The 27,075-nt window shown below is 38.1% G+C and overlaps 2 protein-coding genes across 3 annotated transcripts in view; one reads left to right on the top strand and one right to left on the bottom strand.

The window, feature by feature from the left end:
• Positions 1-18,509, top strand: part of dpysl3 (dihydropyrimidinase like 3) — a 44,114-nt gene extending 25,605 nt beyond the window's left edge. For both annotated transcript variants that reach the window (XM_017705327.2, XM_017705328.2), the window contains exons 11-14: positions 2,000-2,170; positions 7,612-7,791; positions 11,469-11,625; positions 17,390-18,509. In XM_017705327.2, the coding sequence (XP_017560816.1) occupies positions 2,000-2,170; positions 7,612-7,791; positions 11,469-11,625; positions 17,390-17,475 (594 nt within the window). In that variant the 3' untranslated portion in view covers positions 17,476-18,509. The remainder of the gene's footprint in view (positions 1-1,999; positions 2,171-7,611; positions 7,792-11,468; positions 11,626-17,389) is intronic.
• On the bottom strand, positions 18,190-25,367 carry wdr55 (WD repeat domain 55). The gene is made up of 8 exons (XM_017705333.2): positions 25,277-25,367; positions 24,902-25,044; positions 24,516-24,616; positions 23,866-23,953; positions 23,497-23,676; positions 22,733-22,832; positions 21,854-22,023; positions 18,190-21,091 (listed from the first exon to the last, which is right to left on the bottom strand). The coding sequence occupies exons 1-8, from the start codon at positions 25,343-25,345 to the stop codon at positions 20,749-20,751; spliced, it is 1,194 nt and encodes a 397-aa protein (XP_017560822.2). The 5' UTR covers positions 25,346-25,367; the 3' UTR covers positions 18,190-20,748.
• Positions 25,368-27,075: the final 1,708 nt, after the last annotated feature.

Genomic DNA, 27,075 nt, shown 5'->3' with positions numbered 1-27,075 from the left:
ACTCTCTCTTCAGCTTGATGGCTTCCTTTACCCAAGGTGTCCACCAACAGGTTCGGGGATTGCCGCCATGACAGGCACCTACAACCTTGCGGCCATAGTTCCGATCCGCTGCATCAACAATGGAGGCACGGAACAGGGCCCACTGTCCCCGGCCTCCCTCGGTATGTGGTCGAAGCTTTGTCAGATGTGGGAGTTGAAGATCTTTCTGCTAGGTTCCTTTGCCAGATGTTCCCAACAAACCCTCACAACATGTTTGGGTCTGCCAGGTCTGTCCGGTATTTTCACCCACCATCTGATCCAACTCACCACTAGGTGGTGATCGGTTGACAGCTCTGCTCCTCTCTTCACCTGGGTGTCCAAAACACATGGTCACAAATCCGATGATACAACTATGAAGTCAGTCAATGAACTGCGGCCTAAGGTGTCCTGATGCCATGTGCACGTATGCACACCTTTGTGTTCGAACATGGTGTTTGTTATGGACAGACTGTGGCGAGCACAGAACTCCAATAACAAAACACCACTCTGGTTTAGATTGGAGAGGCCGTTCCTCCCAATCACACACTTCCAGGTCTCACTGTCATTGCCCACGTGAGCGTTGAAGTCACCCAGCAAGACAATGGTGTCCCCACAGGGGGCACTTTCCAGTACCCCCTCAGTGGTCTCCAAGAAAGCCAGGTACTCCAAATTGCCGTTCGGTGCATAAGCACAGACAACAGTCAGAGCCTGTTCCCTGACCCGAAGGTGCAGGGAAACAATCCTCTCGTCCACCGGAGAAAACCCCAACGTACAGGTGCTGAGCCGGGGAGCTATAAGTAAGCCCACTCCTGCCCGAGGCCTCTCACATTGGACAACTCTAGAATGGAATAAAGTCCAACCCCTCTCGAGAGAGTCTGTTCCAGAGCCATTTGTTAAGGTGAGCCCAACTATATCTAGTTGGTATCTCTCAGCCACATACACTAGCTCGGGCTCTTTCCCTGCCAGAGAGGTCACATTTCATGTTCCGAGAGCCAGTTTCAGTAGACAAGGATCGGAACGCCAAGGCTCCCGCCTTCGGCTGCCACCCAATCCACATTGCACCGGACCCCCATAAGCGCCTCTCCCACAGGCGCCCATGGTCCATGAGGGTCCATGAGAAACTGGTCCCATGTAGCTCATTTGGGCTGAGCCCTGCCAGGACCCATGGGTAAAGGCCTGGCTGCCAGGCGCTCACTGAGGAGCCCCTCACCCAGGCCTGGCTCCAGGGTGAAACCCCGGTAACCCTAATCCGGGCGAGGGAAACTGGGTCTTGATGGTCTCCATCCTTATGGGGTTTTTGGATCACCCTTTGTCTGGCCCATCACCTAGGATCTGTTTGCCTCGGGAGACCCTACCAGGAACTGCATATTAGTGCAAAAACTAAGACAAGCTTCTCATGCATTAAATAACATAAAGTCAGTATTTAATATCAGATTTGGTAAATTGGAGGAGGTGGCCTTTTAACATTACCTACTCCTAATATTTTATGCTTTGATAGGGATACTTTTATAAATATCTATACATATATATATACATATAAATATCTATATATATATAATATATATAGGCAAAAGTGCAAAGGTGCAGTGACCACCCCTTTTTATTTTCACCATGGACACAAAGTTCTGTTGCAGCTAATTGTGACAGCCATATTAGGGTTTGTGATGCAGAACGTTAGTAAATCTGCCCCAGAGCCTCTACAGCTGAAACACTGTAGTGGACAATTCAGGAGAGCACAAAAGAGAAAAATTTAAATTAATTTTGAATTTTATACAGATTACTTAGCAGTTTACTAGTCATTGTTTAATTGTACATTGGTCATTTCATAGTATGTTACCCATGATGGGAATTTTATTCAACTGCAGGAGAAGACATGCTGCAGGGTTATAAAATATATTATTGTTTGAATTTCCATCATAACATTTCAGTAACTTATGTTTAGTTTTGTTTAGAATTAAGTACATTTTCTGTTCTTGCTCAGGTTTCTGGAAAAATGGACGAGAACTTGTTTGTAGCTGTGACGAGCACAAATGCGGCAAAGATCCTGAATCTGTACCCACGCAAGGGCCGAATAGCTGTTGGCTCTGACAGTGACCTGGTCATCTGGGATCCAGACCTAGTCAAGACAGTCACAGCAAAGACACACAATTCGGTAAGGCCTAGGGCTGATAAAGGAATAGAAACGTTGTTTTTTTTGTTAATTTTTGAATGATTATCAAAGATGTCACAGAAATATAGGAAAGTATTTTTATATAGGTTTGTTTTACTTGTCTTTAATTAAATAAGGAAAAGAGAAAGTAACTTCAACAAGAACTTTATTTTTTTTTATCAAGAGTTTACCTTAACACAGGCCAAACACAAAAACAGAACAGTTTTATGAAACAGAATGATAGATTGTAGGAGTCTTAAATATTGTGCCTCACAGTAAGGGTCACTCTCTTTTGGTGAAATGGCCAAATCTAAGCAATAAATGAAAATATTTCAAAGAAAGATGACAGATTTGTATAACAGTATAGGTTGTTTGTGTTTAGACATGTATACTTAACCTTGAAGTTCAGAAATCAAGTCTGCTCTTCTGGAAAAAAGTGATTATAAAAATACCAAAAAACTGTGAGACTAAAACACAGGGGAACAAGTAACCAATGTACAATGATCCACTATGCAGTATAGTTAATACTATACTGTTCTCCTGGGACTTTCCATTATTTGAAAAAAATCTGTTTAACTTGCCCAAGCCAAAAGGTTTCATATTATGCTCAGACTTTAGTGATCATAATTTGCAGAGGCTTCCTTATCAGCTCTCAGTGTTTTCAGATTTTCATACTAATTAACAAGTACTGAAAGATTAAAAGGCATTAATTATACAAGAAAACTAAGTGGAAGCTGATTTTCTTAGTTACAATTAATGATAATGTACACATAAGGAAGGAAACCATACATGTGAAAACAAAACGTTGCCACTCCGCTCTCTTTTCCGGTCATGGAACAGTTGGTTAATGTTAGCTCACTTAAGGTTTAAAACCTGTCAGGTTTAGGTTTTCAAAAGTTTGATTTATAGTTAAACCAGAATTTTACAGAGCAAACAAGAATAAAGAGTTTACTGTAGGATCAGTTTGATGCGGTAGAATCTGGCGGTGTGCAAGATCAGGGTAAATGACTGGTTTTCAGGAAAATGCTGCAGATCACAGTTCTGCTAATAAAAACCAAATCGAATAAAATACAAAAAAATCTGTAGATTAAATTCTATAGATATTTCTAGATAAAAGTCTTAAACTGTTGTTAGGTGGTTCTTGAGAGTTCTCTCCTGACAGGTGGACCTCCTTCCCCCTGTGCACAAAGTACAGGTTTACATTGTCCTCTTCACTTTGTATTCATATTTAAAAAGTCAGCAAAGGGCAGACATAGTTGGAAAGAAAGCAGTGCTTTCTAGAAAGAGAGAGTGACATGGAGGGAGAGCAAGGAAGGGAGCAGGCCTGGCTGGCTTCCCCTGACCTCTCACTTCCTCTGGGCGGAAATGGAGGTCCCTGTGGAGGTTTGTAACTAATTGAGCACTGTGGAGTCAGTCGAGGGCCATAATGGAGGCACTTTTTGCAGCTCAGGGCAATCTGATTGAATCAGCCTGATGGAATTTCACCAACCTACGGCATCAAGCATACATGGCTATTAGGCTTTTAATGAGCAGATCAGAGGGACAGTGAAGGTGGAGCAGTTTGGAGATAAAGCCAGAGAGGCCAGGTTGAGATGGTTTGGACATGTGTTGAGGAGGAATAGTGGATATATTGGGCAAAGAATGTTGGAGATGGAGCTGCCGGGTAGAAGGAGAAGAGGTAGACCTCAGAGAAGGTTTATGGATGTAGTTATTGGAGGGCCTCCAATCACTTCAGAGCTTGATCAGGAGGCTAAAGATTTCTCCCCTTACACTAGCAGATCCTCAGTGCTGTCGACTGCTTCTGTTCAAACCTCTGACCTAGAAAATTGCTTCAGATTATGAACATTTGTCAGAAGGGGCAAATCGGGGTTAAAATCATGGTTAAAAATGTTTAGTCTTAGCTCAGCTTTACAGAATTTCAAACCACAATTATTGGGAGTAGAGGTGAGCAATATAATGATATCGTTATCGTTTATTGTTTTCATGACATATTTTATTATATGGATACACAATATGCTTTTCTGAGCATATTGTACCTGACAAATGCTGATCATAGCAGCATGTTTCATGACATTTTTCATTAAAAAACAAGATTAGTCTTGATTAAATCAATCTAGTGCAGTATGGGATGTGAAATATTCAATAAAGTTCAATAAAGATGGCTGTTTTTAAATGTGCTGTGTGTTTAAATATTGTAATTGTGTATCATAAAAATGTCTTTACATGTCATGACATAATACAGGGTGATTCAAAAAGATTAATCCAATTTCAAAGCGCCATATTTTTATAACTGTGAGGCGCCTAGGAGCCAATCACATACCAATTGAAAAAGGAGGTCATATAGTTTCTGACTGTCAGTATGGCAGTGAACCTCCAACAACTTGGAGGATTTGTTGTTGGTACCAACAATTCCAAGTAAAAGATCACCAGCATCACCAGTAAAATAAACCACTTTGAAATCAGAGTCAGGTGGTCTTCTTCATGGTGGTCTGCTTTTAACCACATCTTGACCAATGTTTATCAATTCCTCAGTCAAATCAATGCCTATAATTATCATCCCTACTGCATATAAGCAAGCTGAGCTATAGTCAAGTGCCAGTTATTAAGCAATACATTTCTCCATTTAACTCACAGCTATTTATTTGCATCATTCACCCTTTCTTTTTCTTCAGCAGCATGTATTAATACAGCAACAGTATTACTTTCTAAATGGAGAATTGAGCGCCAGTCTTCCGTGTGCAGGGCAATTATGTTATCCACCATGCTATCCAACCACTATATCCGACACCCTGACCTACAATTCAACTGAAAAAGGCCATTAAGACTGTCATTACATTGTAAGCAAAATCAAAGTGCAGAAAAAGAACATTTGATAAACATATGATAAGATCATTAGTTTGAGACCCCTGACCTACAATATAGACAACACAAGATACAATAAACTGGTCGATGAGTGCAGCTTTACAACTTTTTAGTCTTTGAAAAAGAAGCCACTTCCAAATGATCACTGTTTTTATGAAACTTCTGATCATGGTCTCTCTAAACAGTGCAACACTTAAGGGCATTTGCCCTGTGGTACACATTTATTTTATGAACTCCTTCATTGTTGCATGTTTAAGAAAGGAGTTGCCCTATCAACATGAATGAGATTTTACATGGTGTTTGTGTAGTTTCACAGAGGGGCTTGGCTATGACATCATTCTTGGCAGTGGTTCCTTTTTTTTGCCGTCGCTCGTTGTTTCAGGCCAAGCATGGGCGGCGTAGAACAGAAAAGTGTCGTGTGCAAAGGAGACTGCAGACAATAACAGGACATGGCTGCTTTCAAGTTGGTATTACCCCAATGGTGAAAAAAATCAGAGATGTGAAACACCATTGAAGGCAAATGCGTCTTAAATGGAGTGAGGGCTGAAAAGAGAGGGAAGAAAAGATAAACTTGGGAGATGAAGGGAGGGAGAGAGATGGGGCAGAGAAAGAGAGAGAGGGGGGTGGGAGAAGGAGGAATGTTTTTGGCATCCCTGAATCAGGCTGTCTAATGTCAGCTGTTGGTGTTTCTGACTAGAGGAGAGTATGAGAAAGAGGCAGGATAGATGAATGGTGTAGAACAGATGAGAAAGGGTGGGAACGGGGCTAGGGAATGGAGAAGCTTTATCCCTCAACTTCCCTCTTTCCCCTCATATGCTGTTGATTAGGGTGCATTCCCAGCTCTCTCCTCGTTTCTCTGATTCTGTTTCCTTTTTATCCAAGAAGTCTCCAAAAAAAAAGTTTTTGGTAAAGACCTGCTTAGCATAGAAAAAAATTATGTAAACACTAGCCATTATATGAGTATACCAGTGAAAGGATAGCAGACTGCCTTTTGAAGCTTCAGGACATCTTTTGCATTTTACACGCATTATACTTTTTGATCAATTTCTCATGTAACCGTGGACTATTTAGGATGAGCTCGTATGGTCCTATGTTTCTTTTGGAAAGAAAGAAAAAAAAATAGAAATCTAGAAATGCTAAGTAGTTAAAGAAGCCGATCATGTTCTACTAGAAGATCTAACTTCATATTTCAGACATTATCATTACAACTTGTTTCCAAATGGCCACCCTAGATTACGTGAAGCGATACTCACTAATGTGTCTGTTTTCACATTAATTTGTTTCATTGGCTAGCATGCTGCTTTTTATTTATGTTGTAGTCTCCTGGACAAGACCTCTTTTTCCTTCTGTAATTTTGGAAAAGGCAAAAACATCTGTAATTTTAATACTAGGGGATATTAAAGATTTTTTTCCAAGCGAAGAGCATTTCTGTTGGTCGACTGATCCTGAAATTCTCATGCATTGCAAAATATGAAGATACATTATTTTGTTTCTTTTTAAAATCTTCAGAGTTTCTGCTATAGAAATGTGATCTCTTCAGAATTTGTCTGATTCTGAGTCCTGTGAAATTTCAGTGCTAAAACTGTAGTGTACTGTAGCAGCCTTTGTTCAAACACATCATGTTTATGTGAAGTTGTTGAGTGTAAGCTGTCTTGTGTTGGCAGCTTGTGTACCATAATCATATTTTTGGACACCAGTATTAGGGGTGGACCATTATTTAGTTTTAAGGGATGATACTATTAATAATTATAGATACTGATAACCACAATTTGGGTGCAATATTATTTTACCATACATTTGATGTTTGAAGTGTTAAAATTGAGTGCAACACTTACTCACAACTTACATTAAATAAATACTAGAACATTAATGAAATAAAATACTTTGATCTTACACAGTACAGTTTGAAAAAAATAGTAGCAATCTTTAAGATAAACAATACAAAATAAATAGGTCTCAATGATGTTTAATAGTCATGGACTTTGTAAGAAAATAGGGCTCAAAAAAGGGGTTCAAAAACTGGAAATCATAAATATATACAATGTATTTACCTAATTTTTATATAAAACAGACATCAGTCACTGTCAGTTTTGAAAGGGCACAAGGACATAAAGGCAGAACATAAAGACATGCTACAGAAGTGCTCATGGGTTGTACTTGTTGGTTGTATGAATTATAATCATCCATGTTTCAAGCAGTCCAGTAACTCAGTGGGTGTGACATTGATTAAACATTGTTTTTTTTTTTTAAAAAGCCTGGTGTCCATGTCTCTTCTGTTTCTTTTTACAATGTATTACATGTTCACTGTTTCTTATCTGCAATATAACTAGCATCAGATAATGTCAACTAAACATGAATCATGGATTAACAGTGCTAGGAATAAAAAAGAGAAGTTTTTGCAGCATATGCCTTCATCCGTAATCTTTTCAGTGGTAAGTTGCATAACTTAAGTGGCTTATTATGATTGTAGTGATATAATAGCTTCACTAGCTCATATATACAGAGGACTTTCGGTTGTATGTCTTCAGTTTACATATTCTTAGGTTTATTTATGTCATATCATGTTGTTCTTTCTCCTTAAGGCTGCAGAATATAATGTGTTTGAGGGCATGGAACTCCGTGGTGCTCCCATGCTGGTCATCTGCCAGGGCAAGATCGTTCTGGAAGATGGGAAGCTGCAGGCCACCTCTGGCTTGGGGCGCTTCATCCCCTGCTCATCTTTCCCAGATTTTGCCTATAAGCGCATCAAAGCCAGGAAACAGGTGAGCCTGAGTTAGTGATAGCACAGAAAACTAAAATGGCAAACAGTGCAATTCTTCTGATATGATCATGCATGTTCTTTCTTTCCTGTTCATTACTGTCACACTTCTGCATTTTTTAATGCGGCAGTGAAAATAGTAGTCTTTAATGACTTCTGGTTGCGCTGTAAACAATGGCTATTGTAAACAAAGACTACTGTCTGGAATAAGTGTTGCATTCCTAAATGCACCAGGAATTCCACTAAACAGACTCACCTGAGTTTCATCTAGAAGTTGAAAAATGTTCATCTAAAGCTGAAAAGTTCAACTCGTCATTTGTCACTTTTAATGAGGTAACCGATCAAAAAATGGCGGGTAAAAGTGAACCCGGGAGTGAACACAGGCTAAACCTTATGACAGTTTATGACTAAAAATGCTCCACAGATAAATATTAATTCACTGGTATATGTACCATCCTGTGGTTTAATCAAAAGCCTTGAGAAATGGACAAGTAAGCCTCAACTCTGTAACCCTTTAATGTAAAAATACAGTGTTGTGTCTCTTTGTTAGTTGTGTTCAGGGCACTCGCTGACATTGCTAATTTTCATAGGCTGACAGGGAAAAATTAAACCTGGTGGATGTTTTCTCCCCCAAAATGAAGCACAATAAGTCCTTTTTTTAGTCTATCCTTTTTAGGTATGTGTAATGAAGTGTTGACCATAAAGATTTATCCTGCTACCTCTCCACTTTGCATAACCTATCACAGGCAGATTCCTCACAGATTTTTTCAGAAATTTGATCTGCCATCTGAATACAGCTGTTTTCATACTGAACGTGTAACATTGATGGATGCGCTTCCAAACACTATGCACAGCACAGATGTCTGCAACAGCAATGTCAGTTTTGTTTTTATTTTCTGAAAACTAACTAAAAGAGTTCTACTTTAGTTTCTGTTTACTTTCACATCTGCTTTTGTCAGAAAAAAGATATTATATAGTGCCAAGAAAGGTTTTATGAAGGTTCTATGCCCTGTTAATAGAACCCTTTTTGACACTAGGCTCTTTTAAGAATGATACACAACAGGTTTTTAGTCATAGAGAAGGAACAGTTATTCATATTGCATTCATATTGTTCTTTGTTTTGTGCTGGTTCTGTGTGTTACTATATACGTTAACAAAGAATCCTTGAGGAATCAGTTTTTTAAGGGCATAGAAGGCATCCACTTTTATCCTTCATGCATTTAAAACATAATTTTATGTTTTGTAATTCTATTTCATTTTTATTCATGTTGCAGTGGTCATAGTATTTTGTAATGTAGTTTGTGTTTTTACAACAGTAAGTGCATTTTCTCACTACTAGTTTTAATTTTTGTTATTTTGTTATTTTTTTAAAGATAATTATTTACACAGCTGTCAGTGCTATAGGTAGCTAAGTCTACATGATAGTTCTTGTTATGATTAGTTCATTAATTCATGGCATTCATCCACATTAGGTCCAAATTCAGGAGATTTCAAACTTGAACAGGATCACTTGGCTAGCTTTGGCTTGAAAATTTCCAGAATTATGGGTAAAGTCAGCCGGTTTATGAGGAGCCTGGCCACTCCATATTCCCCCGTATAACAAAAACAGGAGTGCTAAACAGCAGAGAGCGCACGCGAGTGAGTCCTCAATGAATGGGAGTAAATGGAGCTCAACGGATAAAAATGAAAAGTTGAAATCGTTTCTAATCACTTGTCCAGGACGTTTCTTTAATTTTGGAAAGACGAAGGATGTATTTCATTAAAAAAGCAAAGAAAACTCGCCTGTGTATTTCCTTTTTTCTACGGCAAATGGGTTTTGGGCAGCGGAAGGTGGGCTTTACTGCTAGGGCCTGAAAATTGATGTGCGGGCGGAGCAGCTCATTGGCTGTTCGCACTCACTGACATCATGAACATACATGAGGCGCAGTTTTAAACCGTTTAACTCAAGTTTAAAAGCTCTTAAGAAATATAACAGCAGTGTTAAAATGTTTTGTTCTTCAGTGTTCAGGAAATGATTGCAGTCTTTTACATTAAAAATGTTTCATTTATAAACTATGATTTTGCTCAAATGCTCCATATCAACCCGTTCTTTTTGGACTTTCTTGTGAGCGCCCTCTAGTGTTTAAGAAAACCGGAAGACATTGCAGAGTGGTAATTCTCCTCTCTACAAGTTACCTGGTACAGTTTCATATTGCAGTCTTGCTGTGGAAGTATAGTCTACCAGTCATCATGTTGTCAGGAGTCAAGCTCTTAACTTCTCGTTTAACTTCATATTGTACTATATGCTCATTGCTTAAAAATGTATAAAATATAATTCTTAAAATTGATAGTGATTTACAACTTGCAGTACAGCTGTATTGGGGGTAGTCATAGGCAGTGGAGTTCAGGGTACCTGCCTTGTGACCGGAAGGTCGCTGGTTCAATCCCCTGAGCCAAAAGGACCTGAGCAAGGTACCTAACCCCCAACTCCCCAGGCACTGTGAATAGGGCTGATCACTGTTCCGGACAAGTATGCTTTCTGCCCCTTAGTGTGTGTGTGTGTATACACTTGTGTGCCCCAATGGGTTAAATGCGGAAGTCAGATTCCTCTGTGTGCAAACACAATTGGTCAATGGCTTTGAATTCTGAAAATGATGTATCAGTGTGTGTATCATTGTATCATGAGAAGCATATTAGCTTCTTGCTTTTGTGTTAGTTTTGGGCTAACATTAATGTGTGGCTACAGCATTAGATCTATAGACACTGTTAAGGTATTTTTTTCCAAATTTGTACCTTTATAATGTTCTAATCCAGAGAGACCATTTTGTTGTCGGCTTTATAATGTATCCTTAAGCTAGTATAAATTAGTCTCCTGAGCTAAAACACGAACAGACAGCAGTCAGTGCTGAAACCTACAGGGATACACAGCGATTAGATATTAATCAGATGCAATTACAATTACATTATAACAGAGGAGGATTAGTGTTCATTTAAATGCTTTTCAGAGAAATCGGCCTTCACTTGTTGTTTGAAGACCAGAAGAGACTCATCTCTTTGGCCAACCAGAGGAAGTGCATGCAAGAACAGCCAAGAGTCTTAATGCTTATTCTCATGAATGTTGATAAATTAATTGTCAGGCCAAGTCAGTGCTTGAAGCTCAAAGCACTCAAGGTAAGATTCGGGTTTTGATCATTGCCTTCAGGAAGGGAGGGGCTGGTTCATTTTTTACTTTATAGGCTAGTTTCAAGGTTTTAAATCTGCTGCAGGAAGCCAGTGAAGGAAACACAGCAATGTAGTGACATAAGCAAACTTAGGAAGATTGATGACGAGTCATGTTGCTGTATTTTTGATCAGTTGCAAGGGTTTGATGGCACACCTAGGAATACTAGCCAAGAGCTGGTTACAGTAGTGAAGTCTGTCCACTGACACGCGCAAAAAAGGGTTGAATTCTCAGAAAAGTTCATACATCTGGACTACTACTAATTAAAATTTATTCTTGCTCTCCACATTCAATTTCTCTAATTTCCACAATTTTATGTTTTCTTAACAGCATTTTTATCTGGTTCACTTAATTAATTTGTATCTAGAGGGATAATTTGCTACAGCAGTAAACATTGAGAAGCATTTCGGAGAGCAAACAGAAAGGGTGAACTATTCAGAACTTCAGAATTCACTATTCAAACTTAACTCTCTCTTTTGCAGTTGGCAGTGTTAAGGGCAGTCCCACGGGGCATGTATGATGGACCTGTCTCAGACTTTATTCCCATGTCCAGGGGAGCCACTCCCTCAGCTTCTACCCGCAGCTCTCCCACCAAGGCCCCCATCAGGAACCTCCATCAGTCTGGATTTAGTCTAGCAGGTAATCCTAAGCTTTGTTGCCTTTTCTTCTCAAATTTTCACCAGACATACAATGAACTGTTTTAAGCCATAAAACTAGATTACATAGTTTTAACACATGCAAGTTAAAGAATACTTACAAATTTATACACAACATTGAAAACATAAGTCATGATTTCTCATGTGTACCCCTGGTTGAGTGTAATTTGATCATTTAAAATTTTTTGAAAGTTGTTTGATAGAGCAACAGAATGAAGTTTAGGCATGTGTCCCAATTTGCTGACTTTCAGGGAGCATTTTGTGGCATAGTGACTGTTGTCTGTTGTCCTGCAATGCAGTTGTAGGCTAAGAAGTAGTGAACAAAAGTGCAGAATCCATTCCTACATGAAGATCTTTTTACTCTAATGTTTTTGTAATACTGACTGAAATTTAGAAGACTGTTTTAAAATGCAAAGGATCAAAATGATCAGTTCTATTTAAAAACCTCAACTCCAAAGAAGTTGGGACAGTATGTTGAAAATAAAATAGAAAGTAGTGATTGACCTGTATGTAAATGAAAACAGTACAAACACCTTTTTTACCTTATCAACATCAGTGTTTCTTGTAAATTTACGATCATTCAGAAATCGATGCCTGACACTTTATCCAAAAATAGTTGGGACATGGGCACGTTTAGGCTAGGAACCTTGTGAAATGTTCAAAAAACAACTTAAACAGGTGATGCAGTCTTGCCTGAGTAAGAGCACTTAGAAAAGACCTAGTCCTAGTATGACTGTTTGAGCAAAGATGGGTCGAGGCTTGCCCCATTGCCAAAAACAGTGTCAGCGAAAAACGGTTTAAAAATAGTGTTCCTCAGTAAGCGGTTGCAAGGATATTTAATATCTCTTTGTAGTGCATAATGTCATCAAGTGATACAGGGAATCCAGAGATCCAAATTGACCTAAATAAAGAGGCAACTCAGTGTCCATGAGTTTTAGAAAACACTGATTTAAATGGGCATGTTTCTGTGATGGATATCTCTGCATGGGCTTGGGAATACCTTGACAAACTGCGTATTGTGGTGTGATGAATCAGCATTTCAGATTGTTTAACAAAATAATGGATGTCATGGGCCAAAGAAGAAGAGGACCATCCAGATTTTACTAGCATAAAAGCCAGGGTTTTTCATGGTATGGGGATGTATTAGTACCCATGTCATAGGTAACTGTGTTGTCATTATTAATGCTGAAAGATATACACGTATTTTGGAGCAACACATACTGCCTTCAAAACAAAGTCTTTTTCAGGAACATCCATGCTTATTTCAACATGCCTGAAGTCCAGACCAGGCGGAAAACATGTGGTACATTATGAAGTAGCTAAAGAATAGTGTCGTATTATTTATTGTGTAAATATATGAAGATTTTGAATAATGGCAAAAAAATCAGGATGAACTCATGTATTCAGTCCCCAAATAATTTACAGCAAAAAAGAAACAGTGATAAGGTTGTAAATATGCTCCCATCCCAACTGTTTCTAACTGTTTTGCGTGCATCAAATTTGGAATGAGCGTATATTTACCACAAAAAATTAATGTAAAATTAAATATATTATTTTTAACTTAGTACAGGTCAAACTAAATTTTTTAATCTCTCTTTTTTTATTAACACTACTATTAAAAAAATACTGCTCCAACTTTTTTGGAACTGAGGTTTGTAGACAGTTTCTATCTTCAGTCTTAGGTATAATTAAATCAAGTCCTGCTTTTTAAGTATTTGAGAAAATCTTTTCCCATAGGACCAAAGACTCCAATACTTAACATCTGCAGCCTGTTAATGCCTAATGTAACTTGTCAGGGAGGGCTGGTATAAACAGTTCTTTATGAGAATGGTTTAGGTGTGATGCATTTATAGTGGACAGTGATCTAGATTGGAAAGTATTCCCCCCATCTCTCCAGAAGGGAGGGCAGAGAACTTAGCTTCCATCACCAAGTCCTGAAAAGTGCATTACAAATGAACTGTGGGATTAGTCACTAATACTTTTGCCGCATATGTAAATATGTGAGGTTTCTCTTCCAAAATATGTTTCATAATCATCTTCATCAGCAGCCTCTAGTGGTGTAAAAGCCATCCCAACACGCTGTACAACAAGCAATTAAGTCTCTGTGTGCACAAGATTCTACCAGTTCTCCTGTGTGCATTTGCAGAGATGAACTGTTCAATTCAAGTTTCAATTCAAGTTTATTTGTATAGTGCTTTTTACAACAATGTTGTCACAGAGCAGCTTTACAGAAGTTTGAAAACACACAGTTATAACATAATATCCCCCAGTGAGCCAGAGGCGAGAGTGGCAAGGAAAACTCCCTCAGTCTGGAGGAAGAAACCTTGGGAGGAACCAAGACTCACAAGGGAAAGACCCATCCCCCTCTGGTCAAACAGTATTTACAATTTAATAAGCTAAATACCAAATAGAAGCTAAGAGGATCTCTGTCTTAAGACTGGATGGTACAGCTTTAGAAACTGCACTGGTATAGGCAGTCTCTGACTGAGGCAGTCTCTGACTGAGTCTTTATGAAAAGTGGGAGTGAGCTGAAACAGTCCCATCCTATCTCAATGCTGGTACATCTGGATGGCACAGTGATGTAACTGAAGGTGTTGCAGTTGGCACAAATGAACAGGAGAGCGGGTTGGTGATTATGAGGAGGAGGTCCTGATGGTCAGTCTTCCAACAGCGTTCAGCAGGATGGGAGGGCAGTCATCATCTCAGGAAGAGTAAAGAGACAAAATTAGTTCTGCTCAGGAGTATGACTGTAATAAATATGATATCCCCCAGAGTGTGGCTGGTGACTCCGGCTGATCTAACTATAACAGCATATACTAAAAGGAGAGAACCAGAAGGTAACATAGATATGAGAGTACCCTGAGACACTGGGATCCCCCCACTCCACCGTCAACAAACCTGTGTGACGCGTTAAGTGGTGGGTCAACAGCACCAACATCTCAGTTTACCATAAGCCTCTATGTCCATGAACCCCTGGAGCTCCTGCCTTTATCTAAAGGGGAAGGCTAATTATCAAAAGCTAAACTAAACAAATGTTTACAGTCTAGACTTAAAGGTTGAGACTGTGTCAGAGTCCCGAACATTAACTGGGAGATTATTCCACAGTTTGGGGGCTTTGTAAGAAAAAGCTCTTCCACCCATTGAAGTCTTCTGAATTTTAGGAACCAGTAGAAAACCAGCATCCTGGGATCTGAGTAAACGAGGCGGTTTATAATGGGAAATAAGATCTTGCAGGTACTCTGGTGAGAGACCATGCAGGGCTTTATAAGTCAATAAGAGAATTTTATAGTCAATACGGAATTTGATAGGAAGCCAGTGTAATGCTGCTAAAACTGGGCTGATGTGATCAGATTTCCTGGTTTTAGTGAGAACTCTAGCTGCAGCAGTCTGAACTATTTAGGTTCCTGTTGGAGCATCCTGACAACAATGCATTACAGTTGTCTAGCCTTGAAGTTATAAAGGCATGTACCAATTTTTCATGAAGGGATAACGCATTTCTTAACTTTGAAATGTTTCTGAGGTGAAGAAATGCTGTCTTTGTAATATTATCTATGTGTTGATTAAACGTTAGATCTGAATCAATCGTCACACCAAGATTTTTAGCGATTGAACCAGGTATTACAGAGAAGTCAGCAAGATTTAACATTAAATCTGAGCATTTATTCTGAGCAGCCTTTGGACCAAGAAGGAGAACATCTGTTTTATCTGGGTTTAAAAGAAGGAAATTCTGCAGCATCCAGTTTCTTATATCTTTTACACAATCTTCTATTTTATTTAGTCTGGATTTATCATCTGGTTTGGCTGATATGTACAGCTCTGTATCATCAGCATAGCAGTGGAAACTAATTCCATGTCTATTTATAACTAAGCCTAATGGTAACATGTTTAACGTGAATAACAGAGGACCTAAAACAGAACCTTGTGGAACTCCATATTTCACTTTTGTATAGTTATATGATACATTATTTAATTGTATGAACTGAAACCGGTCAGTGAGGTAGGATGTGAACCAGGATACGCTATTCCTCTAATTCCAACCATGTTTTGTAGTCTGTCTAAGAGAATAGAGTGATCTATAGTGTCAAAAGCTGCACTTAGATGAAGTAGGACCAGTGGCCAATACGTGGCTTTCATCAGAGGCAAGAAGAAGAACATTTGTTATCTTAACTACAGCTGTCTCTGTGCTCTGGTGGGGCCTAAAACCAGATAGGAATTTTTCATGTATGTTGTTCTTGTAGACAGGAACAGAGTTGCTGGGCTACAGCTTTTTCTAAAATCTTAAAATAAATGATACATTGGAAATATATCTGTAGCTTGACAATTCACTGGGGTCAAGATTTGGCTTCTTTATCAAAGGTTTAATCACTGCTAGTTTGAATGATTTGGGTACATGACCTAGGCTAAGAGAAGAATGAATTATTCTTAAAATGTTGACATAATACATTTTACATTATTAACTAGCTAGATACTATGCATTTAAAACGTCTTACATTCCACCATATACTCCACTCTTATCACTGAAAATGATTCGCTTTGTTACCTAAACACACAAATACAGTCCTTCCCTTTAGTGTTCCCTCCAAAGCTAGAACAGCTGCTCAATGACCAGAATGCTAGTGCTCAATGAGTTGCGATCAACTGTCACAAATAAAAATGACATAAGAAACTGGTGCACAGCTAATTAACTTGCCAGTGTCAGCTAAAGCAGAAGCTAGCTAATGTTATCAATGGTGAAGTCCTTCAGGGCCCAGAGCTAATCTTGTTAGATTTAGGCTACTATAATCAGTTTTCTTAGCTGTAAGCTAGCTGTCAGAGAACTATGCCTAAATGCACAATTTAGAACTATAAATAAAATAATTAGCTGTCCAGCAAGATCTGCATTTTACTCCATGCCCTTAAAGTCCAGACGCTCTCTTCAGTAAGGGAAAGCCACCGTGATATTCACTCGTGTCTTTGATTTAGATCTGCTGTGTTTGGTTTGTTTGGCAGTGTAAGCTTTAGTAGGTAGTGGTGGAATTGACTGTTGTGTTATTTTCCCTGGCATTATTCTTTAAAGAACTAACAAGCAGTTAATAGAACTCAGGTTTGTAGATAGCTTGTTTTCATGCTAAGCTAGGCTATAATCCTCTACCCTGCTATGGCCACAGAGCCTGTATTTTTCTTTGTGCGAGCTTAAATTTTTTGGATAGCTGTCAGAGTGTGGAGGGGAGCTTCACCAGATACAACAAAAATCACTGACCCCACCTCAAAGATTGCACATAACCCATGCTTTTTGTTGGGATTTTTGTAGGGAACCTCGGTCTTGGTTGGGTTGACACATTTTAAGATGGCAGTAAGAAAGTACTTCAACCTGTGACCTATTCCGTGTTAGAGCAACCCTGTAACCTCAATCCTAGTTCTAAATGAATCCCCAGCTAATTATGGTTCAGAAATGAAGAATGCTAGAAGAGCATTGCAAAGAAATCAAGAAAGACTGGTGGGCAGGTGGTTCATCACTTTAGCTCTTAAAATTGACAAGTTTACAGAAAATCTAAAAAGAAAATATCTGAACTGCAGTATTTTGCTTCCAAGTAGAGGCAAGTGTAGTAAAAGTTTTGTCAGCAATGTCTTTAGTCAGCAAATGCACCTGTGTAGTGCTGTTTTAAGCATTTATTCAGTTGTGCTCTTTCAAGAAGGCTTTAAAACAGAGCTAAATAATCTCATTGGGGTGATGCAATCAGTAGCCTTTTTATTTTTTCTCTCCACAGGTCCCGAGGAAGCCCCTATCAGGCCTGCTGGAAGGCGTATTGTGGTGCCCCCTGGTGGCCGGTCCAATATCACATCCCTCAGTTAAAGAGACTGAGAGAAGGAATCATTAGATCAAGATTAATTAAATGGAATGGGAGGACATCATTAGTCAGTGGATAAAATAAAGAAGATAAGCAAAAGACATGGAATCCTCATGCCTTACCTTTCATAAAAACCTTACCCACGTTAAGCTTTAAAGAGCACAGTAGGCCTTCTCCCAGGAAAAGTTAGACAAATCAGCATTTAGAAAACAGAAACTGGTTTCACAGTGCATAAATAATTACAGCTGCACTTCTGCTGATGTGATTTGACAAATTCAAATGTGCTGTAAGTGTTAGGATAACAGGTGCGTGAAACCTTAGACTCTATTTTACCCACTCAAATATTTTGAATTAATTGAAATCTCTTACTCTCAATATGCTTTCCTGGAGAGGGATTGCTGCCTTGCTCATAATGAGGCGCTTGTCTTTCGTTGTTCATCATTAGACTCCATGGTATTTACAAAGATACACTAAAGTAGGTAAAAGTTAGCAACTGAGACTTTAAAAAAGAAAATGAAATTTGGGAAATGAAATCACATTATTGCTAAAAACCTGCAGAGAAAAGACAGTAGTTTCCTTTTGGCCTTTTTTTGACATTGCTTATTGAACCATTATAAGATTTGCATAAAAGCAAGCAGTTCTTGTGTGTAATCATATTTCAGATTGGTCCCTTGCCTGTAACACTCAGTAGTTTCTTTTAAGTCTTTTTGATAGAAACGCAGTAACACATACCCAACAAGGCAAAAGGAAGAGTTTAAAGATTCTAGAGAATCAGACACACTGGAGAAAGTCAACAGTCAGTTCCCTCACCACCATTTAGTTTGCGTACAGTCCTAAGGTTTATTGCAACACATTCCTGTTGAGAAGTCACAAAAATTTTGTCCATAAATCTTGTTTTGTGTTATTATATTTATGTAAGTTTGACTGTTTGGTTTTTTTCCTTCTTTTTTACTGTTGAATCAAAAAAAAATGAAAAAGGGGGCAGGTCAAAACCACCAATGGCAAAATATGTTCCTGAATAAAGAAATGTTGCAACTGATGGTGTTTATCACATTGCACTGTGCTACTTCCAGTTTTCTTCTAACAATCAAGCAAATGATCATCATACCACTATTATACCATATTATACAATATTATTTTTTCTGAAAAACTTGACATTTGAAGGAATTGTGAACAAATTTGGAAACAAATCTCAACGGATCACATCTCATCAGTCACTCTCGCATCTCAACTGAATCTGACCCTGTTTCTCTTTTATTGTGAAGTATACAGATTTCCAAAGTAGTCGGAGGCAAGACTGATGAAGGGGCGGGAACACAGAACTTCTGAGGACAGTAACATTTATTTTACTTTAATAATATTTTTACTTGAGTATGGTTTAGGCTACGTTACCCACTTTTGCCGAACAGTATTGTTTAGCCAACTTCAACTATATGAAAAAGGGTTAGGGTTAGACCTACTTAGAGTTGGGAAGCATTCAGTGTTGAGGGAAAAGTAAGCTAAAAGTAACGTTCTGGTGCTGGATATAAATATTTTATTATTTTTCAAAGTGTGAGTACAGATATGTCCCAATGCAACACATCATGCAGAAGACAAAAACAAACAGCACATGTGAAAAACACCACCCAACACTTTACTGGGATGACTATGGATGAGAAAGAAAATGTATTTTTCACAATGCTAAAAGCATTACTGTGAAAGATGGTGTAAGTAGGGCCATCTCTGGATAGCTTCCTGCAGTTCAAAGTTCCACAGTGACATCTCTGAACTGTGGAATGTTACTTAAGATTTAAAGGGAACCGGAACAAATCTTGTGTCACATCTGTAGTGTAACATTATAGCACAGTTAACGTGCACACCTCCATTAGTTTTACCTTCAGCTATTTTCCTTTATGCAATTTATTTCCTGAAAACTTTTCTGTAGAAAAGTCAGAGACGACCCAAGTGCAAGTTTGTCATTTTCATTAACCATAAAATAACCCACTGGATAAGGAAGGGGACAGTCAAAGGAAAAGAAAAGAAATGAGCTTAAAAGTATTTCTCACAGATACAGACAAGCACAAGATGTGGTAGACCAACAAAACTCTTTGCAAAACAAAAGAAAATCAAGTTCCAATCTTATGATCTGGGGGAAAAAATAAAAAATCAGTGTATCCTTCCACTGTGAGAAGACAACACTCCGTCTGAAAGGATGTGTAGTTGTCAGTCAGCTCAAGTCCAGACCTCAACATCACTGAACAAGTTTGATTTTGAGAAGCAGAAAATGTAAGCAACTGAACTGAACAAACAAAGGCAGGCAAAGAGTGAACGCATGAAGTAATACATTTGTGAATTCAGGCAGTTTTTGAAACGTGTTATTTTCTTTTAAATCTGCTTTTTCTGACGCTGAAAACCTACTAGAACTTTTTGTCTGGGAAAAACATGAAGGGTGGTCTCTGAGTTTTGCACAGTAATGTACATCTATTGCTTCTACAAAATATTCTATCAGGACTTATACTGGTTATAAAACCCAAGTCAATATTTAGCCACAAACGGATGTATTTTGAGAATCAACTGTTTGTATGGCCTAGCTGACCCACTGGTCAAACAAGCAGCGCAAACAAATTCCACAAAGACTGCACTTCCGGTGGTGTACAGTACATGTAGAAAATATAAAGACAACTGTGTTGGCACTAATCTTTCTAAGGTCAATTGAGAAGAATTTGAACCATAAGCCTGGATGATTTATGTATATGATCCATGGACATCTGGCAAAAACAGACCACAACTATACATACAACATTGCTTGTTGCCTGCTTGAAAGCATGTAAAGGTTTTTTTTCCATGTCAACTATTTAAAATGGCATTAAGAACATTGCATTAATGTTAAATAGCTGATATGGAAAAAAAAGGTTGGTCTATTAATGATAGTCTTGCAGTAGACAATGATTTAGGTGAGTTAACTAAACTTTAGCTTGTAAAACAATACATAGGTAATGTAATTGACAAAAAATGACCAGAACATAAAAAAGAAGCCCTTCAGTCACTCCCACTGTCATGGCCAGGTCATTGTCAAGTAAAGACACATTATAATGGCAGATAATGACAACAAAGCAACTTTTACCACAACGATGCAGCTCCTTGGCTGCTCAAGAGTAGACAGAACAAATATCCACATAATCACACAACAAAAGCAAATGCACCAATGGCAGAACTGAGGTCTCTGAACGTATGATCGTACGACACACCTTAATTATACAGTTCAACTGAAACACATCCAGCACGTAAAAATGAGTCCTTCAGTCGCTCTCACTGTCATCCTCTTCATCACTGTCATCATCCTCCACTTCCTCTGTTTTATCAGTTTCCTCAGTTGTATCCAGTAGTCCAGAAAAAAAATCCCCTCCTCCACCAAATGCCTTACTACTAAGCGCCTTGAGTCGTCCGTCCTTCTTTTTCCGTCGTCGGTAATCACTAACTGCCGTTTTGTGCAGACTGGAAACATCCCAGAACTTTATAAGCTGGTCGTGAGCACAGCTGGCAACAAAGCGTGTGTCCCGTGAACAAGCAATCTCTTCGATAGGCTCACCGGCATGTTGACCTACGCTGCCAACTACTCGGTTGGGCAAAATGCTGATGGCTCTGAGGAGGAAAGAAAGCAAACAAAAAACAGTCTAAAACACATTTAATGACAGAAATCTCACAATATGACTATAATGTTCTTTAATATGTAAGCAAAATACCCCATGGTACTGTAAGACCCCCTTTGAAAGCAAATACTTAATAATATTTAATTACTTTATGCATCACTTATTTCGTCTTCATTAAGTTTTTTTGTTCCCCATCTGATGTGCTTGTCACCTGACTTTAAAAGTGCAAGCAGGCAAATGCAATAATCGATTGTTCACTGAAACTTTTAAGCATAGTGATAATTGTTTCCATATATTGCCCACCCAATACCAAATAGGTTGGGATAGTGGTTGGTTAGTGTAGTGGTTAACACCTCTGCCTTCTACACTGTATACTGGGGTTCAATCCCCACCAGGGCAAACACCCTACACTATACCAATAAGTGTCCTTGGGCAAGACTCCTAACACTGCCTTGGCCTGCCTGTGTAAAATGATCAAATTGTAAGTCGCTCTGGATAAGAGCGTCAGCCAAATGCCGTAAATGTAAATGCAAATAGAACAAATACAACAGATACAAATGGGAAAAGAAAAATGTTACTGCTTGTACAAAATACAGAAATATGTTTTGAAAAACACAGAAATGAAGAATTTTAGTATTTTATCTTCATATGACAGAAGCAAATAGGAAAAGTGACATGTGCATCTTTTCCTTATGATTACTTTTTTACAAAATAAGCATACATCATTGTTCGCCCCCACCGCAAGTCCTCTTACCTGATGAATCCATCCATAGAGGCAGCACACAGCAAACTGTCTGTAATTGGTACAATGGAGTCAATGGACTCCGCCTGGACAGCAAATCGGTCACTGGTGGCCCCAAATCCATTCCAGTTGAAAATATATATTGTACCTTCACCGGATCCGCACACCACTTTTCGGCCTCTCTGTTTGTCAGAGAGAAAGGAGGAGTTAAGTTGGTCTTGCCAGGTAGGTCTATTAAACATCTTATTGTCTTATTAAAATGCTACTCCTGTTACAACTTTTGAGATTTAACAAAGCTGGTTTCCATAAAATGCATCTTTCCAGTGTTCAGTTTTATAAATGTATGGATGTTGATGGTCTCTTGTGGAATGTGTGCTTCCAAAGTAAGATGGGTGGGGGGGGGTTGCTAAAACAAATCCCCAAAAACAGAAAACACACTGAAATACAAATAGGGGATTAAAATGTTCCCTGATAATTTTATAAAAACGGTTTTCCCCCATGACCTTAATTGCTAGTATTCTGGCTGTAATATCCTTCTAAAGCAAAGGAGCAAAGTGGAGAATGATAATCTACAGAAAAGCATAAATATGTACAAAACGCAAACAAGCTGTGCAGTGGTAAAATAGTCTCAGGAGAATAACAGTACACGCATTTTGCTCATCAGGTCTTTGCATCAGAGAGAAATAATAGCCCAACTGTTGGGACACTGCAGCATTTTGTTCTAAAAGCGACTTTGCTGTCTTGTTCTATGCCCCATGTAAGCCTGTGGAAAGTCATTTTTGTGTTATGTCATACTTCAGAAATCCTTTTTTCACAAACAAAAACCTTGGCTTCTTCTACTGGAGTGAAATGTGTTGCAAGGATTTGAAAAATGGACTGAGAAGGTCTCACTTTCATAATGGAAACAGAAGTAAGATCTCCATCCTGAAACTCAGAAAGCAGTTCAAATCTTCTCCTTTTTATGCTGAACACACCCATCGTTCCATCACCACTGAAAAAGATCACAATCAGAAAAAGCCCTCAAAATACCACATGTACCAAACACCAAAACAACTGCCTTCTCTCCTATTTACAGACACGTCTTAGTGTTTTAATATTCAAGAGTGACTCAGCACTTTGTATGCCTAATTATTTAAATCTTCAGAATACAACTACTAATGTCAAACTAGGTTTCATAAAGGCCACAGCTCTGCAGAGATGAGCATTTTCCCTCTTATAACACTCTGAATTCATCTCATAAAGGCCTTGTTAATCAGCTGATCAGATGAATAAGGCAGAAGGTTAATGAAGCACAAACTTTGCAGAGCTATGGCCAGCTAGGACTGGAGTATGATGGGAGTATGCCATCATGTTAAAGGTTAATACAATATATGAGAAATTACTGGGGACAAGTTTTCGTGATGCGATTGTAATCATGCTGAACTAGATTTCTTTCATTTCTTTTAAGATTCCAGATTCAGCATTTTAAGAAGAGTTCAGAACAACAACTTCACAGTTTGCTGTTACATATACATATATACATATACATACACCTATTGCAAACCTCAGGTCTATATATAAGCTATATTTGGCAATATAGTGTAACTGCTCTATATTTAATATGGCTGAAATATGAAGTGTTTCTAGGGTACAAGCCGTGCCCATCAGCACAGTACCTGGAGGTAAGCAATGTCTTCTTGGCCTGATCTACAGCAATATCACTGATGTAATCCTCATGGTGTTTCAGAGACATGAATGAAGTGCCTTTTCTCATGTCCCACACTTTCAGTGTACCCTCATCGTCACCGGTGGCAACCACATTCTCATCAACCAACAGCAAGGCATTGATGGGCTTGCTGAAAAAGAGTACAGAGCAAGTTAAAAAGTGAACAATTAGCCTGGGACACACAGAAGGTGAGCAGAGCAATTACTTTATGTTAATCTCTAACATGGATATTGTAATTGTATGAATCAGATTCACTTTATCACACTGCAAGTTCTCATAATATGACTGACTTCTCAGGACTCAGTTATCAAGTTAATACCTGTGAGCTTTAGGAATACGTGTCACAAGCTTTCCAGCTTGTACATCCATTATGTGAACAGCCTTGTCTTTGGACACACTGAATAATTCTGGAAGACAAAGGTATTTACAGAATATTCAAAAATAAATAAACAAAAATACAGAAAATGCAAAGTACAAAGAAGCCACATCCTGAATATCCACAACTAAAATGAGAGCATAGAAATACAAAAACGGCTCCCAGGATTTGCTAGAAAGGACAAACTATGAGTGAGAAAGGCCAAATCAGGCAAAAGCTCTTTGCACTAACAGTGCCCAACACAGAGTTAGGCGTGCCAATAAAGCATTCAAGAGAAACAGCCGTATCCACATTTGTGACCATTGCCACCTGTCTGTCTTCTGTTTGCCAGCTAAATATTCTCTGCACATAACTGAATCATACCCTTAGCTTAAAATGAAGATTCTTGTGAGCAGAATCAAGGGTGTCGATACAGGAAAACTGTGAAATATGATGCTCAGATTTCAGAATGTTTGCATGTATTCCTGTATGGACCATTTCACCAGTTACAAAGCTCTTACAACTACTTAGCACTTATAATCCCTTTGCAGTTGGCTTGCAGCTCTTCAAGCTGCTGGTACCACTGTAAACAAAATTCCAGAATCCATACTGACTTTCACCATCACTTGAGAAGGCAACCTTCCTGCATGACTTGAGGTGATGCCCAGAGGACCACAGCTCTTTGTTCTCCCCCTCAGTACAAGAGTAGCTGTATCTGCAATAGAGAAATACATCTAGACAACTCTGATGGATTTCTCCCATTTTTACCACTTCTCTCTAAAATACAACGCAATTTTACATCAAACCACTGGGAATCACTTTGTTTACATTTCAACGATCCAATTGAGAAGACATTTCATTATTTATTAACATTAACTAAGTACTGCACTCTTGAAAAGCATCTCAGTGAAAGCACTTTTGTGTAGGATGTAAAGGAAGCATAATGAACGTATCACAATCATATACATTTCGCCAAATGTCTCTGACAAAGAAAACATACAAATATATGTCTCCATCAATGTCTCCAGCAGCAAGGATGTCTTCGTGAGGATGGAAAGCCAGGGTATTAACGATAGCCTCTTGCTTAATGTCTTCTGGAGTGTCTCGGATCTTTGGTGGTGGAGGCTCGTCATCAAGCTCGTCCTGTTGATGTAAGCCAGGTGAACATGCAGGGGCTGCGATTAGCTTTAACACTGTAATACTGTACAAACGATTTAGATCAGCCCTGAAGGCAGATCCTCCGTTTCACTTCTCCAGATGACGCTAGCGCGCTTAATGTAGCACAGAAAGCAACACGAGCAGCACGTAGTTCAAACGTATTACAGCATACATCACACAAACTACAGTAATTAGAAATCTGCCGATAAAAACTCACATTCTGCTCTAAAACGTTCGTTATTTCTGCCTCGGGAGTAGAGTCATGTGCCTCCTCGGGCGTCGCCATCTTGCTTGTAGGCTACTTTACAAGCGCATTTCCAAGCTAAAAGTCTTTTGTTGCTGTTTTATTTGAAGACTTTTACTGAACTAAAACAAAGCAAAAAAATAAAATAAAATAATAATAATAATATGATTGTTTTTACGTGTTTTTACTTCAAAATTATTTTGAAGATTTTTCTTAACTTTTTGAAGGTGTATTACTAAATAGCAATTTTAAAACGGACATTTTTTGCACAGACATATGCATATTTCTATTAGCCTGAAGGTCGCAAAGAATAATCTTAAAGTTAAATTGTGTTGACTCTTGAGAGCAGAAAAATGTAAAGTTGTACATAATTTTCAATGGAAAGTTACTAACTTTCACACTTGATTTTATACCAGCTCAAAATAAACACTTGAAAAAGAAAATAGATGAAAAAGAGCATTTAAATGTTGAAAATAAATGCATCTGATAAAAATATCACTTTGCGGTTGTGACTGCGATTGAACAGTTGTGCCACTAGGTGTCAATACATACACACATATAGAACTCGAGGTTCTACAGAAGTATCCCGTTACGTGTTTCAAGTGCTACCAGAGCTGCACATAGCCGAGGTCTAACATGAAAGCCTTTAAGAAACACTGAAAAGTTTTTTTTTCTATTTATTGTATGCGGCAGTGTTAATGAATTTAGCAGAAAACTGTCAAATAAAAGAAATTCAGACTTTTAAAGTATCTAATATTCAGTGGAAAAGCAAAACAAACATGGCATTTTTTTAAATGACAGTTTCTCCATTATAAAACTGCTGCATGTATTTCAGGAATGCTTACTTAAGTTAAGTTATTTATAGAAATGCCATTTAGAAAGTGTGACCACAATACAGGTCTCATCTTTTAATGTAGAATTATAATTCATTAATCCACATATGAATCTGAGATTAACAGCAGATTACTTGAATACACTATCAATCTACAGACATACACACACACACACACACACACACACACACACACACACACACACACACACATATATATATATATATATATATATATATATATATATATATATATATATATATATATATATATATATATATCCCATATCCCTCTACAGGTTGTTTTAAAAAGTGTAAGAAAAACACTGATTATATGATATAACTGTACTTTCTAGTAGAACCCTTGATTTTTTTAAGAATTACTGGTATTTTACACTTAAGAATAAGTATGGATTCTCTGAAGAACTACTTCAGATATAAATGACATATTTCATATTGTAAACCTGCTTAAAATGAAGTTGGTTACATTCATAGTATTTTATGATTAGTTTTGCATTTCTTTCTTCTTTTTTTTATATAACAGCCATGCAATCATGACCTGCAGATTATATATTGATAATAGTACATTTATCTCAACCGTACCTTTGGTTAACACTGACCAAAACCAAAATAAAATGACTTTATTTGTAATATTCATATTCCATGAATTATTAAAAATGTATGGTATGCAGTGGTTTATTCCTTGTCACCATCAATGCCCTGAAAGGATGATTTTGCATGATGAAAGAACTGAATAAAATTTGTGTGAGTTTTCTATTTGGTTGTATTTATAACATTAAACTGAAATAAACTGTTAATACTGCCATTTAAAGATCTATAGACTAGTTTTTAAATGAGGCCACATCTAACAATATTTTATCAGTTATTTGAATATTAAATAGAAAGTCAACAAAAATTTTGACTGATTGTTTTGGAGAAA

The sequence above is a fragment of the Pygocentrus nattereri genome, chromosome 16 (assembly GCF_015220715.1).
Source record: "Pygocentrus nattereri isolate fPygNat1 chromosome 16, fPygNat1.pri, whole genome shotgun sequence".
Lineage (NCBI taxonomy): Eukaryota > Metazoa > Chordata > Actinopteri > Characiformes > Serrasalmidae > Pygocentrus > Pygocentrus nattereri.
Note: the sequence above shows the minus strand (reverse complement) of the source record. Positions and strands in the feature narration are given on the sequence as shown.

Bases quoted from the DNA above. Each gene is read 5' to 3' on its own strand.
- wdr55 (XM_017705333.2), bottom strand. From the start codon at position 25,345: ATGGCGACGCCCGAGGAGGCACATGACTCTACTCCCGAGGCAGAAATA. The intron at 25,045-25,276 runs GTGAGTTTTTAT...TTACATCAACAG, and splicing joins CGAACGTTTTAGAGCAGAAT to GACGAGCTTGATGACGAGCC. The intron at 22,024-22,732 runs GTGAGACCTTCT...TCTGACAAACAG, and splicing joins CTTCTGTTTCCATTATGAAA to AGAGGCCGAAAAGTGGTGTG.